Source organism: Natrix helvetica (genome assembly GCF_964273705.1).
Source record: "Natrix helvetica genome assembly, chromosome: 2".
NCBI classification, from domain to species: Eukaryota; Metazoa; Chordata; class Lepidosauria; order Squamata; family Natricidae; genus Natrix; species Natrix helvetica.
Genome location: NC_138552.1, coordinates 109,047,167 through 109,063,774, shown reverse-complemented (window position 1 = coordinate 109,063,774; position 16,608 = coordinate 109,047,167). Strand labels below are relative to the sequence as shown.

Here is a 16,608-nt window from a genome sequence, read left to right as displayed (position 1 = left end):
GGGAACCTACCCTTTGAGGCATGTGGTTTCTTCTGTGGCATTTATCCATTTCCCCCCATGTGACAGAGCTTAAGGTTGTTCCCAAAATATATGCAGGGAGGAAGTTCAGGCCTGGCTGTTCTCTCACCCTAATCGGAGGCTGAGGCTTATCTACACTTTGCTTATTTGTTCCTTGCATCCTGCTCGCCTCTGTCCTTCATTTTTAACAACGCCCCCCCCCTTTCCTTTCCATCTTAAATATTCTCATTCATCCTTCGGGCACCAGACTCCATGCCACTTCTGTCTTGTTCATGACTGATAGGAGGGTTTTTCTTTCTTGCCCTCCTTATTTAGGTCCTGTGTCACCCTCACCAAGATGGCCTCATCCGGCGCCCCAGGAACCCGCATGACCTCTACTGTCAGCATCAACATCTCCACTCCAAGTTTCTACAGCCCCCAGAAGAAATTTGCACCCGTCGTTGCTCCCAAGCCCAAAGTGAATCCCTTCAAGGCTGCTGGACCGATTCCAGAAAATGCTTCTGAGCAGAGGCTGCCTCCGGCTGCTGGAGCATGTGCCCAGATAGGAAAAGTGGGGGAGATCCCCATAGCTGTGACTCTTTCCCCAGCAGAAGGTAAGTCACCCTAGTTGTCTTCTACTGTGAAAAAAAGCAAAGGATGCTCAGTCAAAGGACAAGATGGAAAGGTGGTGGGGAATGGGGTGTTGTGGTGGGGGAGGAGGAAATGGCTCACAATCACATCAAAGTTGTAGCTTCCAGGTTAGAAGAAGGTGTGGGTCTCTATTTTTCAAAAAAGTGGAATAAGTTCTGTGAGGGTGTGGCTGCCAGAACTTTGCTGAGCGAAGAATGAGAAAGCAATCTCAAAACAGGAGAATTGTGGGATGACGCTCTGTGATTTGCCTCTGAATCATCTGGAATATTATATCCCTCAATGGAACAGTGCGGGAGGAGCATCAGATAACTGTCCTGCTGGGGTTGAAGGCAACTGTCTTCATCAGAAACTTTAACAAGTGGCCTTGGGCTAATTGTGGATTCTTAATTTGACTCACTCTCTTCTTTGCTCGCAGTGGTAATAAATGAATGTAGTCAGGGGTGATGTAATGTTGAGGCATCTATTGATAGTAAGAGTTTTACCACAAGTTCCAGAAAATAGTTTAAGATTCTGGTTCTGGAATGCTGCCAAGAGATGCTTGAGTTATAGAGGAGAGAGGGTGTATGTGGATGTCCTTGAGTCTGCCTTCCTAATTCTAGATTTGCAACTATTTGGTACAAACTGTACATGTAGAGAGAGATTAATTATTGTATAGGTCAGCATTCTGCAGCATTCCCCAAATCACCAGGGTTCTCCCTATTTAGAGAAAAGGTTAAGCCTTAAAACAGATGTGTTAAGGCTCTGGGAGGTTAAATACAACTGTATTTTGAATTTACTTCCCCCACCCTCCTCAAAAGCCTTTGGGTATGCTTTCTGCAGCCTTCAGATGCTAGTGCAGTAGTGGTGGGAATCTCATCAGAATTTTTAAATTTATATTTGAAACCAAGTTCATATTTGGAGAGCAAAAGTCCAGAGCCAGTTTTACTTAAATAAGACATTTTGATTTACTTGTACTTTTTTGTTATTTGCATAATCTTCCTTTGTTGTCATAGCTGTTTTAACCCCTTTTCCAAGGCCTACTTAATAAATTATAGATAGTCCTCAACTACAACTGAGCCCAAAATTTCCATTGCTAAGGAAGACAGCTGTAAAGAAAGTTTTACAACCTTCCTTGCCACAATTCTTAAATGAATGACTGCACTTGTTAAGTTAGTAACCTGGTTGTTAAGTGAATCTGGCTTCTCCATTGCTCATTAGAAGTTTGCAGAAGGTGATCACATGACCCCAGGACTCTGCAACTGTCATAAATAAACTGGCATGTGCCAGTTGTTAAGTGTCTGAATTTTGATCATCTGACCACTGTAAAAAGAAGTCACTTTTTCAGTGCCGTTGTAACTTTGAATTCACTAAACAAATGATTGTAAGTTGAAGACTACCGGTATTGTTGACTAACAATACCGCCGCCCCGAGTCCTGCCCGGAAAGGGAGCGGCTAATAAATCCAAATTTATTATTATTATTATTATTATTAAGTCATTTTCTTTGTTTTCTTTCTTTCCTTCATCTCCACATTAAGAATGTTCTTGTCTAACGGAGGGCTTTCTAGTCTTTGTCTTTTTAAAAACGTCTTTAAGTAGGGTACCGTCTCCGTTATTTGGTTTCAGATACCCTTGGAATTCAAGTCGTTTATTTTTGCCCTAGTAAAGTTGGCAAGACTCCCAACAGCATGTCCTTGACTCTATAGCTGAGCTTGGGTAGTGTTAAAATTCTTTCTCCGACTATAAAAAAAGAAGTATACATATACTTTCATCTCATCTGAGGAAACTTAAGAAAACGTGTGCTGAATGGAACCCTCGCTTCTTCCTCAGCCCTTCTGTGGAGAGGCACACTTGAGGCTCTAACAGTCTTCAAACACAAACACACACACACACACACACACACACACACACACACACACGTGATCAAAACTGTAGGTTTATCTGAAATTTTAATTGATTTTTTTCTAATCGATTGTTTAATGTTTACAAACATTAAAAGTGGCTTCTCGATTGGCTTCTGCATTATCAAAAATAACTGCTTGATTGCTATTTACTAGTATAATTGAATATGCTAGAATAATATTTGATCCTTGAGATGTCACAGCTCCTCTGGTTCTGCAGTTAGTACACCTGCTCTATTTGAATCCTGGGGCTTGTATCCCATACCTAGCTTTTGTATAATTTTTACCTCTTCAGCCTAAGGCAGATATAAGTATTGCGTGAATATGTTTGTATTTCATATTCATACTCTGTTATTGCTAATGGAATCTCTCTGGAAGCACATTGACATTTTAATTAAAACATACCCTTGGGATATCTGCATGTGAAAAAAGTCAATAGGACAAACTAGCATTATTAGTAATTAATGACTTGGTTATCTTTCTAATCAGTGAATAGTTGCAGTCCAAGGGACGGCTCCTCCTCACTCCCAGTTTTCTTTCATGGGAGTTAGGAAGGGCAGAGAGAAATACTTTCAAGTTGGAGAAAGAACAATAGTGCTTTATGGATACAGAACTTGATCATCTAGGAATTTGAATTTTGAATTTTATTGAATTTATAGACCGCCCCCTCTCCCCGAAGGGACTCGGGGCGGTGTACAGACAGCAGTTAAAAAACCATATACAAAATAGAAAATCTCAAATACCCCTAAAAACAAATTAAATGTAAAGCTGTACAATAATAATAAAAATTAAAAAGCAACCTAAGGAGCCTACCCCCAAAAATTTAAAATACAGGCCAGAAAGATTAAAGATTAAAGCTACGGTTAGGCCAGGCCAGCTAAGTGGAACAGGTGGGTCTTAAGTTTCTTGCCGAAGGAGCGGAGATCGGTGGTTGTTCTGATGTCGGGGGGAAGGTCATTCCAGAGGGTCGGGCCCATCTCAGAGAAGGCCCTACTCCTGGGCGCCGCCCGCTGGCATTGCCTAGTGGACGGCACCCGGAGGAGTCCCTCTCTGTGAGAGTGAATCGACCGCAGGGATGTGTGGGGTAGGATGCGATCCTGCAGATAACTAGGTCCTGTGCCATGGAGCGCTTTAAAGATGATAATCAACACCTTGAAACGCACCCGAAAAGCCACAGGTAGCCAGTGCAGCCTGCGCAGGAGAGGTGTTATATGGGAGTACCTAGAACTTCCCATAATTGCCCGCGCGGCCACATTCTGGACCAGCTGCAGTCTTCGGGTGCATCTCAAGGGAAGCCCCATGTAGAGAGCATTGCAATAGTCCAGTCGGGACATCACTAGCGCATGGGTGACTGTGTGAAGGGCGTCCCGGTCCAATGGGGGACGCAATTGGCGCACCAGGCAAACCTGGTGGAACGCCCCCCCTTGCCACGGGTTGATGGTCATCCATCAACAGCCGGGCATCCAGGAGGACGCCCAAATTGCGTGCCCGCTCCACGGGGGCCAGTTGTTCGCCCCCGATGGCCAGTGATGGAACCCACTGGTTGAACCGGGGCGCCGGTAGCCACAGCCACTCCGTCTTGGAGGGGTTGAGCTTGAGTCTGTTACTTCCCATCCAGACCCGTACGGCCTCCAGGCACCGGGACATCACTTCGACGGCATCGTTGGGGTGGTTTGGGGTGGAGATGTACAGCTGAGTATCATCAGCGTACAGATGGTACTCGACCCCAAAACCACGAATGATCTCACCCAGTGGCTTCATATACGTGTTGAACAGGAGGGGTGAGAGGACCGACCCCTGCGGCACCCCACAGGTGAGTGGCCTCAGGGTCGACCTCTGCTCCCGTCAGCACACATTGCGTCCGGCCGGAGAGGTAGGAGGAGAACCACCGCAAGACGGTGCCCCTCACCCCCAACCCCTCCAGACGACGCAATAGGATACCATGGTCGATGGTATCAAAAGCAGCTGAGAGGTCTAATAGGACCAGGATGGAGGAGCAACCCCCATCTCTGGCCCTCCAGAGATCATCCACCAACGCGACCAATGCCGTCTCCGTGCTGTGACCGGGCCGGAAACCGGACTGGCGCGGGTCTAGATAATCAATTTCCTCCACGTGGCATGGGAACTGTTGTGCCACCGCACTCTCTACAACCTTCGCCAAAAAGCAAAGGTTGGAGACAGGACGATAGTTAGTTAACATAGCTGGATCCAGGGAAGGCTTCTTGAGTAGGGGCCTCACCACCGCCTCTTTTAAGGCGGCCGGCAAGGACCCCTCTCTCAAGGAAGCGTTGACTAACTCCTGGAGCCAGCCTCGTGTGACCTCCCAGGATGCCAGTATCAGTCAGGAGGGACACGGGTCCAGTAAACATGTAGTGGCTTGCACCCACCCCTCCCCACGACCGTTGAGATGAAAAGACCCTCTAATGGAATGTCGTTATTCTCCCTCCCCTCCCCAGCTCCGCTCACTCCCCTCCCAACCTCACCTGTCCGCCTGGCACTAACCCCTCTCTTGGCCTGGCTAACCCCCACCCCACCCTGGAACCCCCTAAAACATTTAAATAACATTTAGTTAAAAAACCCCTGAGTTTCCGCTTCCTCCACCTCTCTAGATTAATAAATCCGTCATCAAGGTGGGCCCTCGAAAGGGCGGAGGGCCATACCTGCGAGAGGGGGGACTCTGCAGTAAAATCAGGTCTGTCCTCAAATATATAGTAAACTATGGTTTCAGCAGGGCCTCAGATCAATTATAGGTGCTGTAGATGTTAAGGCATATAAAGCTTTTAGTCCAGTGCGATGTAAAAGGTCAAGGCTTGGGTGCATGTGGTAAGTTGCCAGATGTCATAAGATCACAATCCTAGGTGGGGGAATGGTGGGCTGGTCAAATAGTCTGCAAGTGGTAGCTGGTGGGTGGTCAGTGGTGGGCAGCAGGGGGCAGATGGTCTATAGATGGTAAGCAGGGGGCAGATGGTCAGTAAGGCAGTAGGGGTTAGTAGATGGTAAGCAGGGGGGAGGTGGTCAGCTGGGAGCACACAGATGGCACACAGATGGTAAGCAAGGGCAGATAGTTAGTAGGTGGTCAGGAAGGCTAGAGAGGCAAAGGAAACTAGATATAGACGTGGTTAATGTTTCCATAATGGGGATGGCCTAGCATTTGCACACAATGATAAGCCAAATAAAGTATCAATCCTGGCTTGTGAACCTACCACTACTAAGAGAGTATTTATTCATGATTAAGACATTATTATGGCTTATAATTGCATGAACAAGAAAACTAGACTTGATTGTTTCCTCTAGGTTTAACCAAGTTAGTAGAAAATTCACTTTGATTCTCTTTTCCTAGTCTAGAAATGTTCAAAAATCCATTAACTTGATGTAGCAGAACCTATTCTGTTCATTCATGACTAGAAATATTTGGCCCCTAAAAACATCTGGTTTTGATCCCTGCTTGGGGAGGGGGGGAGGAGTAAGTAAAATAACAACATAATTGTATGAATGCCAGAAAGAATACCACTCCTAGTGCAAAAGAGTGGCATCTTGTCACATTTCAGCAATAGTTTGGATAATTTATAGGTTAAATGATAAAATTGTTCCTTAAATACAATGGGAACTTTACGCTTTACAATATTTGAGGGGTTCCTACAGTACATTGACAAGGGGGTCAAACTGTTTTCCAAAACACCAAAAGTCAAGATGAGAAACAATGGATAGAAACTAACCAAGGAGAGAAGCAACCTAGAACTAAGGAGAAATTTCATAAAGGTGAGAGCAATCAACCAATGGAACAACATGCATTCAGAGGATGTGGGTGCTACATCACTGGAGACTTTCAAAAAGAGATTGGACAATCATTTATCTGAAATGGTATAGGATCCCCTGCTGGAGCAGAGGGTTGGACTAGAAGACCTCCAAGGTCCCTTCCAACGCTATTATTCTATGTTTTCTGTTCACTTGCAAGTTTCTTGCATTCAGACAAATAGGACAGTGGAGAAAAGTCTATTTTATGCTTTTATCCTATCTTTGATTGGGTCTGCAATTCTAAAATAACATGGTCTAAACAAATGCCATGATTTTAGTTCCTGGTCAACTGGCATAGAATTGGGCTTTGCAACAGGCTTGGTTGTTTGATTGATTTTCATTTAGCCCATCAGCATTATATTCAAATAGTAGATTTGTTTAAAAAAAGCTCAACAGTATTGGAAAGATATACACAGGCAATTTTGGTATTTAATTAATTTAAATTTGCAATAAAACCACATTTTCCCTAATAGGTATCATTTTAGAAAAAAAATCAACAAGAAGCATCACAAATTAATGAAATAAATACCCACACCTGCTGGAATAAATTTTGCCCACTACTGGAAAAAAAAGATACAATTCTAAGAATATCTGATTGGGAATGTAAATGTGGAGAATATGCAGCAGTGGCAAAACTAACTATATTTTCACAACAGAACCTTAAACAAATGTAAGCAAGAATGGTTCCCATACATCAGGGGTGTCCAAACTTGGGAACTTTAAGACTTGTGGACTTCAACTCCCAGAATTCCCCAGGCTGGGGAATTCTGGGAGTTGAAGTCCACAAGTCTTAAAGTTCCCAAGTTTGGACACCCCTGCCATACATAATACCATACATCATGTAGCATGGCAAATACAAACATTTACAGTTTGGCTTCTGTTGGGGGACCAAATATTTTATAAAAGCTATAAATTAGCAGAAGCATATAAAAGGGGAAAATCAGAAACCAAATAATCCTTTTCTCTTTTTTCCTTTTCCCCCCCTTTCTCTTTCTCTTATTTTTAATCTATTGGCATTTTAATTGTTGCCAAATTTGCTTTGTTTATCTTCATTATATGGGTATGCCCCTTGGTTTAGAGTTTGGCCCTGCAAATTGTTGAATTAATTTCAAGCAGTATAGCTTGTTTTGCATCTGTCTTTACACAAAGGGATAAAACAGTCCAACCTATCAAAAGCAGCACCACAAAATTAGGAACACAAATCGAAATTAGGAACACAATTAGGAACACAAATCGAATTAGGGAAGAAAATGGTAAGTGAGCACCTGTCTACCCTAGATGAGTTCAAATCACCAGGACCGGATGGATTACACCCCAGAGTTCTGAAGGAACTAGCAGACGAGATCTCAGAACCACTGAATTATATCTTTCAGAGATCCTGGAACACCGGGGAACTACCAGAGGACTGGAAAAGAGCTGATGTGGTTCCCATCTTCAAAAAAGGGAAAAAATTAGATCCAGGAAACTACAGACCTATCAGCCTAACCTCAATACCAGGAAAGATTCTGGAAAAAATAATCAAGCAACGAATTTGCGAACACCTAGAAGCAAACAAAGTAATAGCCAAAAGCCAACATGGATTTGTCAAAAACAGATCATGCCAGACTAATCTTATTGCATTCTTTGATAATGTGACAAAATTAGTGGACCAGAGGAATGCCGTTGATATAGTTTACTTGGACTTCAGTAAGGCTTTTGATAAGGTAGACCATAACCTACTACTAGATAAAGTAGAAGAATGTGGGTTAGACAGCATCACCACCAGATGGATTGGTAACTGGCTGACCAACCGCACTCAACGTGTAGTTCTCAATGGAACTGCATCTACATGGAGGGAAGTATGCAGTGGAGTACCCCAAGGCTCTGTTTTAGGCCCAGTACTCTTCAACATCTTCATCAATGATTTGGATGAGGGAATAAATGGGGAACTCATCAAATTTGCAGATGATACCAAGCTGGCAGGAATAGCCAACACTCCAGAAGATAGGCTTAAGATACAGAAGGATCTTGACAAACTTGAACATTGGGCACTATCTAATAAAATGAAATTCAATGGTGAAAAGAGTAAGGTTCTACATTTAGGCAACAAAAACGGAATGCACAGGTACAGTATAGGTGATACCATACTCAGTAGTAGTAACTGTGAAAGGGATCTTGGAGTCCTAGTGGACAACCATTTAAATATGAGCCAGCAGTGTGCAGCAGCTGCCAAAAAAGCCAACACAGTTCTAGGCTGCATCAACAGAGGGATAGAATCAAGATCACGTGAAGTGTTAATACCACTTTATAATGCCTTGGTAAGGCCACACTTGGAATACTGCATTCAGTTCTGGTCGCCACGATGTAAAAAAGATGTGGAGACTCTAGAAAGAGTGCAGAGAAGAGCAACAAAGATGATTAGGGGCCTGGAGTCTAAAACATATGAAGAACGGTTGCAGGAACTGGGTATGTTTAGCTTAAGAGAAAGAAGGACTAGGGGAGACATGATAGCATTATTCCAATATCTCAGAGGTTGCCACAAAGAAGAGGGAGTCAAACTATTCTCCAAAGCACCTGAGGGTAGAACAAGAAGCAATGGGTGGAAACTAATCAAGGAGAGAAGCAATTTAGAACTGAGGAGGAATTTCCTGACAGTGAGAACAATTAATCAGTGGAACAGCTTGCCTCCAGAAGTTGTGAATGCCCCAACACTGGAAGTCTTTAAGAAGATGTTGGATAGCTATTTGTCTGAAACGGTATAGGGTTTCCTGCCTAGGCAGGGGGTTGGACTAGAAGACCTCCAAGGTCCCTTCCAACTCTACTATTGTATTGTATTGTAGCTGCTACATCACTTAGCATTCAGAGTAGGCAAATTCACCTTCCTTTGTCCTTGAACCTTTCATCCCAAGAGGACAGATTGGGATTAAATCTGCCAATTCAACATCTGTACTTCATTGCAAGAGTTCCTAGAATTCGGAATTTTTCTTGGCCAGTTGTTTTATTTGAATCGTGGTATTATGGTGCTTTAGGACAGGGATCTCCAACCTTGGCCACTTTAAGACTGGTGCACTTCAACTCCCAGAATTCCCCAGCCAGCATGGCTGTTTGAAGAATTCTGGAAGTTGAAGTCCACAAGTCTTAAAGTGGCCAAGGTTGGAGACCCCTGCTTTAGGGGACAGGCTTCTCAGGATTTTGGTATTTGAGAATTTATAGAATAACAGCTACTAAATGTGACTGAAAAATAGCTAAGTTTTTCAGTCTCTCTTAATATTTTGATCAGGAACTGGAAATAAAAGTATTGCATTCCCTGATATTTGAAGTAGTTTCAGCTTTTCCCTGAGCTTGATAATATCGTTTTTGTAATTTTGATTTTGGGGTGAGGGAAGGGTTATGAAGATAATCAGTACAGCCTGTGAAAGAGCATCAATTAAACCTTGGTTGTCTCAACTGCTAAGGAAAAATCGGCATTGGTCACACTTGTAAATTTGAAGATCTGATTTATTATTTGTGATATTTATAATCCATCTCAATCCCAGCATATTCTGGGTGGGGTGCACAGATTAATGGAATACTGCCTGATTTCCAAAAGTCTTGGAGTATTGTATTAATTTGTGAGTCCTACCCAGATTTTTCTGGGGTTGGGGCAGGTTGGGGGATTACTGCAACGCTCTCTACATGGGGCTGCCCTTGGGACGCGCCCGGAGACTGCAGTTAGTTCAGAACGCAGCCGCGCGGGCTGTGATGGGGAGTACGAGGTACTCCCACATAACACCTCTCCTGCGCGAGCTGCACTGGCTACCTGTGGTTTTTCGGGTGCACTGGCTACCTGTGGTTTTTCGGGTGCGTTTACCATCTTTAAAGCGCTCCATGGTACGGGACCTAGTTACTTGCGGGATCGCATCCTCCCACATACATCCCTGCGGCCAATTCGCTCACACAGAGAGGGACTTCTCCTGGTGCCGTCCACTAGGCAATGCCAACGGGCGACACCAAGGAGTAGGGCCTTCTCTGTGATGGGCCCAACCCTCTGGAATGACCTCCCCCCGACATTAGAATCACTACTGACCTCCGCTCCTTCCGGCAAAAATTGAAGACTCACCTGTTCCGATTAGCAGGCCTGGCATAATTACAACTGTCCCTCCTGGCAAATGTATTAACTGGTTATTTTAGGGGTATTGTTTTTAACTTATTGTGTGTGTTTTAGGGGTTCAAAATCCTATATTTATATATATTGGGGGAAAGGAAAAATGCCCCTGTTTTGGTGAAAAATGGGCACATTTTCCCTTCCCCCAGTCCTGCTGAAGCCTGCAGAGTGCTTCTGGGGGGGGTGGGGGAAGGCAAATATGCCCCTGTTTTTTGCGAAAAACAGCTCATTTTTCACAAAAATGGGATGCAGGAGCGGGGCTTCGGGAGGTCAAAAATGGCTGTATTCCGTGTATAAGACACACCAACATTTCCACACTCTTTTGGGATGGGTGGGAAAGGTGCGTCTTATACTCCGAAAAATACAGTAAGTATAAAATGAAGTGTTAAAGAAATTGGAACTGAGCCAGTGGTGGGTTGCAGGCGGTACGCCCTGGTACGGGCATTCCGGAGCCTGCCCGGAGCACTGGATACCGTTCCGGTACGGTGCTCCGGAGGGCCCACCCGCCCGCCCGAGCTCCTTACCTGTCTTTTAAAGCTTTGCGCACGCGCATGGAGCAACTGGAGCATTGCGGAGGCTCGCGGAAGCGCTAAGACGCATGCGTGTGCTGTGTGTGTGTGCACGCGTGCTGAACGCATCCATGTGGACGCCACCGGGCCCGTTCCAACCGTATCGCTTGGAACGGGATCCAGAACCCACCATTGAACTAAGTCCTGAAGTCACTTGCCCATCAGTAGTAACCAAAGCATGCATAACCAAAGCAAGAACTTTGTCACTGTGGGTAGATCCAACATAGTTGAAAGCTTCTGTTTGCTTTGAAATGGGGAAAAGTTTGGGCTTTATATGTTAGCAAAAAATTAACTTAGCTTGAAAAATAAAGAATATATTGCCTTGTTTTTCCCAAAGAAGAAGAAATGTTGCTTGGGCATAGAAGTCTTCCTTAGCTCAGTTCTGCAACCTCATTTCCACCAAAGAGTGAGATAGGCAGCTGGTAATGAACATCTGGAGCTTGGGCTCTTTTCCTCTGGAGTCATCATTAGTCCTTCTCCTCCTCTTATGCATTGACTTGGTTGTTCTTCTCTCAGGAGAGACAATGCACACATTTTCTTTGGTCTGCTCTTACTTGGCTTTACTTTAGGAAGATAATAGTATTGTTGCATAATAAATAGGCAAACTGTCTTCACTGTTTGGAAGGAAGCAAGAGTGGTGGAATTTTGATACATGCATATGTGTATGTATCCTAACTTTACTATTTTATAAATGACTCAAGGTGGCAAACATAGCCAATACTCCTTCCTACTTTTATTTTCCCCACAACAAAAGCTCTGTGAGATGAGTTGGGTTGAGAGAATGTGACTGGCCTAAGGTCACCCAATAAGGTGGGACTAGAACTCATAGTCTCCCAGTTTCTGGCTTGGTTCTATAGAACTTTGCAACTTCTTTGTTTGCATAGATGAATATGAATTTGTCTACCTCCTAATTTTTGCTATCATTAAACTTTAGTCCTATTTTTAAAAGCCATTGTTTAAGTTGCCAATCAGGTCTTTCGATAGGAAATATTATGTAAAAGGATGGGAAGGGAAAAATAGCTAAAATAGCATTTAGATTTATATACCGCTTCCCAGTGCTTTACAGCCCTCTTTAAGCAGTTTATAGAGTTAGCACACTACACCCAATGATTTGGGTCTTATTTTACCGACCTCGGAAGTATAGAAGGCCGAATCAACCTTGAGCCGGTGAGTATTGAACTGCGGGCAGTCAGCAGAAGTAGGCTGCAGTATAGTATATATATTCCCTTTTTTTTCTAATGAAGATTGACTGCCTATGGTGGGAATCTTTGTATTTGTTCATTCGTATTTACCATTTTTCCACCATTTCTCAAGGAAACTTGCTTTAGTTTGGGAGATGTGTGTGGAAATTGAACCCATCTCAACTGCTAGGTAAAAGAAGTGCAGCATTTCAGATCTAACTGTAGGCCAGTACTTAGAGGATGGCAGAGTTCCATATTTCTGAGATAGCATTGATCAGACAAAGTTGTCTGTATTTTATAATTTTTAAATAGTAGCAGCAGTTCCTTTCTACTTTATATGTCCAACTAATAAAAATATGAAATTTTATAAGTTTATGATATTCAGCTTATCTAGAAAATGGCAGGTTAGAAAGGCTATTTTATGGTGTATGTTGCAATTTTCTTTGCAATAAGGTGTTAGAGGTTCTTTGTAGATCAATCTTTGTAAGTCCATGGGTGATAGTGTCAGTTTTTCTAGCTAAACATGTGAATGAGAGGAAGCCAAACAGTCACTCAAGAATCATTGTTTAAGGCATCTTAGTGGTAGCGATGGTTTTGTTTCCCTATCTTTTTTTCTCTTTCTTGCCTTCAGTTATAAAATATGTCCAGTAACATTGAACTGAAAGAAAGGTAAAAAATCAGAAGGAAGGAGTGGATAGTAATTGATGGGACTTGATGCTAGAATAGAGAAAAGTGTATGGTTTGATAGGAAGATATGTGCCCTTTTTTCAAATTTGGGACACAATAAGGGACAGAGCAAGGACCCTGGTCCTTCCCCAAATTGCTTCATTTCAGAAAATGTAAGATGTTTTTCCCAAAAAGTAAATTACAGGTAATCCTCTACTTACAACAGTTCATTTAGTGACTTTCAGTGTTACAACAGCACTGAAAAAAGTGACTTGTGTCCATTTTACACACTTAACCATTGCAGCCTTCCCATGATCACGTGATTAAAATTCAGCCACGTGGCAACTGACTCATATTTATGACGATTACAGTGTCCCAAGGTCATGTGATCCCCTTTGGTGACTTTCTGACAAGCTAAGTCAATGGGGAAGCCAGATCCACTTAACAACCGTGTTACTAATTTAACCACTGCAGTGATTCACTTAACAACTGTGGCAAGAAAGGTCATAAATGGGGCAAAATTAACAACTGCCTCACTTAATTAACAACAGAAATTTTGGGCTGAATTGTGGTCACAAGTCAATGACTATATGTCTAGAAACAAGGATATAGTGCCACAGAAGCTTGGTCTCCCAAGTGCTGCTCCTACTTCTCTCATCAATACTAACCATTCACTTCCACGTGAAGAAATAAACCAGGCAAACTAAAACCATCATTGAGGGTGGAGTGACTTCTAGCACCAGGGATTTCCAAATTTAGAGAATTGAAAGTCCTGCAGTGTTACAGAATTCTGCCCAGTTTTGCTTTTTATTACAGTAAAATTGGACTTCTGGGAACTGGTGAAGGGTGCATATTGTTCTGTTACTCTCTGCTTTCTATTTATAGAAGAAGGTTCCTGTAACAGTAATTGGGTGGCTATGTGGAAAGCCCTTGAGATGTTCTGTGTGATGATGATGTGTGTGTGTGTGCTTCAGGCTCTCTGCAAGGGTGAAGGTGATCTTCTGAGTAGGTCATTTTGTCTCTTTTTCCCTGATAGTTGTGGCTCTGATTTAGCACAATCCATTGTAAGAAAGTATGTTATTTGTCCCCAAAGGCAAGGGTGATTTGTCTCTCAGGATGACAATGGAATGTAGAAGATCTTGTCTTGCTGATATTATGGTATGTGGTGTCAATTTCTGGGGCTTTCTTTTTCTTTGTAAATTTTCTTGTTTCAGGCTGTATTGAATATCAGAGATCCTTGTAAAGATATAAGGCACTGTTAAAGGTTTCCCCACTCCCCACATATACATTATTGCAAAAACAACAACAACAACAACAACACCTCACCTCATTCTTTCCCCTTTTTGTTGCTAAGTGAAATAGTAGTTGAGTGAATTTTGCCCCATTTTACGACCTTTTTTACCACAGTTGTTAAGTGACTAACCGCAGTGGTTAAGTTAGAAACACATTTGCTAAGTGAATCTGGGCTTCCGCGTTGACTTTGCTTGTCAAAAGTTCCCAAAAGATGTTTACATGATCCCTGAACACTGCAACAGTCATAAATATGAAGCAGTTGCCAAGCATTTGAATTTTGGTCACGTGACCAAGGAGATGTTGCAAGGTTGTAAGTGTGAAAAATGGTCATAAGTCACTTTTTGCAGTGGTAACTTTGAACAGTCACTGAATGAACTGTTGTAAGTCAAGGACTACCTGTAATTTTGTTAAGATGCTTAAAATAGTTGGATTTCAAGCCTATGGAAATATTGCACAGTTGTCTAAACTAAGCAAAACTGTAACAGAACATAATAATAGAAAACAAAAATATCTTGATATGAATTAACATTCTTGAAAAAATGTTTTGGAAGCATAAACCAGTTTTGGCAAGCATTCAACTTTTTAAATCCTGTAGTATTCTCTGTTCATGCTATTATCAAGATCTGATTTTTCAAAGGGATGTAAGTGTACAGTATATCTACGTTCTATGTGTGTAATATGCTATCAGATCTGGGTTGCAGAAATCTGGATGGCATCGATGGCAATAAAGTATTTTTTTTTTAAAAAAATCCCTCCTTTATTCCCATCTAGTGGTAATCTGGATTTTTGCGTCTTGCAATTGCTAGATAGCTGTATGTTTGTTTGTTTGTTTTTAAATCTGAGGTAAATTGCTTTCCCATTACATATATTTTGTAATTCTGAACTATTTTTATAACATTATATTGGTTCAATGTTTCCCAAGTAACATATTATGCTACACATGGAGATATGGTTCAATATCAGATCCACTTACAATTACTGAAAGTGGATCAGCCTTCCCCAGCTATATTCTTTCTAAATCTGCTGGATCAAAACTTCCTGGATAACATGATCATTGAGGGCATCATTTCATAATTATGAGAGTTGAAGTCTGATAGAACTGCTTGACTCTCTTCGTTGTATCACTCTGATGTGTCTGCTTCTGCTGCTAAGGGGGAGTGCAACCCTTTTGGCTAGTCATTGTGGTATATAATTAGGGATGAGCTATGCTAATCCTCCATGCTTCTTCTTCTCTGCAGAATTTCCTTTGCCACCACCGCCGCCTCCAGGAGAAGAGATAGTGGTGGTCCCAAACAACAATGCATTCCCTCCTCCACCTCCTCCATTTGAGGAACCACCTCCTCCATTTGAGGAACCATTTCCCCCTGCTCCAGAAGACGTCTTTCCTTCCCCTCCTCCCCCTATGCTGGAGGAAGAACCCATGTTTCTGAGTGGCTTGCCTGCTTCTCAGGTGAGTCCTTATATAAGATAATGAAAAGCAGGGAAAGACATATTGGGGAACTATTTTTCCATAGTTATCTTGTTCCTACTATGCTTTAGATGTTTGGGCTCCGGCATGTGCTGGGGTAGAATCTAATAAATGAGCAGAAAGTCCCAAGGTTGTCTTAAATGGACTTGTCTGTTAAAATGAAGTGAGAAAGGAAGAGGGTATGTTTGTAAGCAAAGCAAGTGCTCCCCCCAATATTCCTTATGCTCTGCAATAATTAAAATGAAATTTTAATTGCAGTGCTGCATGAGTTTTTAAATGTCTTTGGATACCTCTGTGCAGATGCAAATTGCATAGTTTATTTATAGTAGTGGTGCGGTGTTTTCGTCAACCATGCACATATTTCTGGGATTTGTGGGGGAAAGGAAAACTTACATGCTGAATGATTGTCCCCTAAGCAATAGCAGTCACCTTTCAAGCATCTGAGATTTGATCTGGTTTTGGCCACATTCTGCAAGCACCTCTTGAAAACTGTTGCTTGTTTGAAATGGAGCTTTGACTGTGGAAGTAATGGGAATTAAGAATGAATTGCTCATTACTAGGACCCTCCTTGGAAATCTTTCTCTTTTGTTCTGCGGTTGTGTAGTTGTATTGACTAGTGTTGACTGACGGAGTGTTTTATGGGTTTAGTAACCTCCCTCAACATGTACCTAACTTTCTTTTCTATTGTGGCAGGAGAAGGACCGTGGAAAGTTGAGCAGCATTGATCTGGAGATTGATTCTTTGTCCTCAATGCTGGATGACATGGAAAAGAATGACCCTTTCAAAACCCGTGTAAGCTGCAGTACAGGATGGCCTTCCCAAAGCTAACTTAAATTGAGCTAGTCAGCAAACAGAGGCCCAGCATGACTAAAGAGTTTTCCAAAAGCATTCTGCAAAAAAGAAGGGAAAGTATTTTAAGGAAAACATGAGCTTAGGATACTTTGGATAGGCTAGCTTTCTGTGTGAAGATAATTTTTTTTATATACA

The 16,608-nt window shown here is 42.5% G+C and overlaps 1 protein-coding gene across 2 annotated transcripts in view; it reads left to right on the top strand.

The window, feature by feature from the left end:
* Positions 1-16,608, top strand: part of ZYX (zyxin) — a gene marked incomplete at its 5' end in the record, with an annotated part of 28,465 nt that overhangs the window by 6,891 nt on the left and 4,966 nt on the right. For both annotated transcript variants that reach the window (XM_081940573.1, XM_081940572.1), the window contains 3 exons: positions 334-611; positions 15,392-15,603; positions 16,315-16,413. In XM_081940573.1, the coding sequence (XP_081796699.1) occupies positions 356-611; positions 15,392-15,603; positions 16,315-16,413 (567 nt within the window). The remainder of the gene's footprint in view (positions 1-333; positions 612-15,391; positions 15,604-16,314; positions 16,414-16,608) is intronic.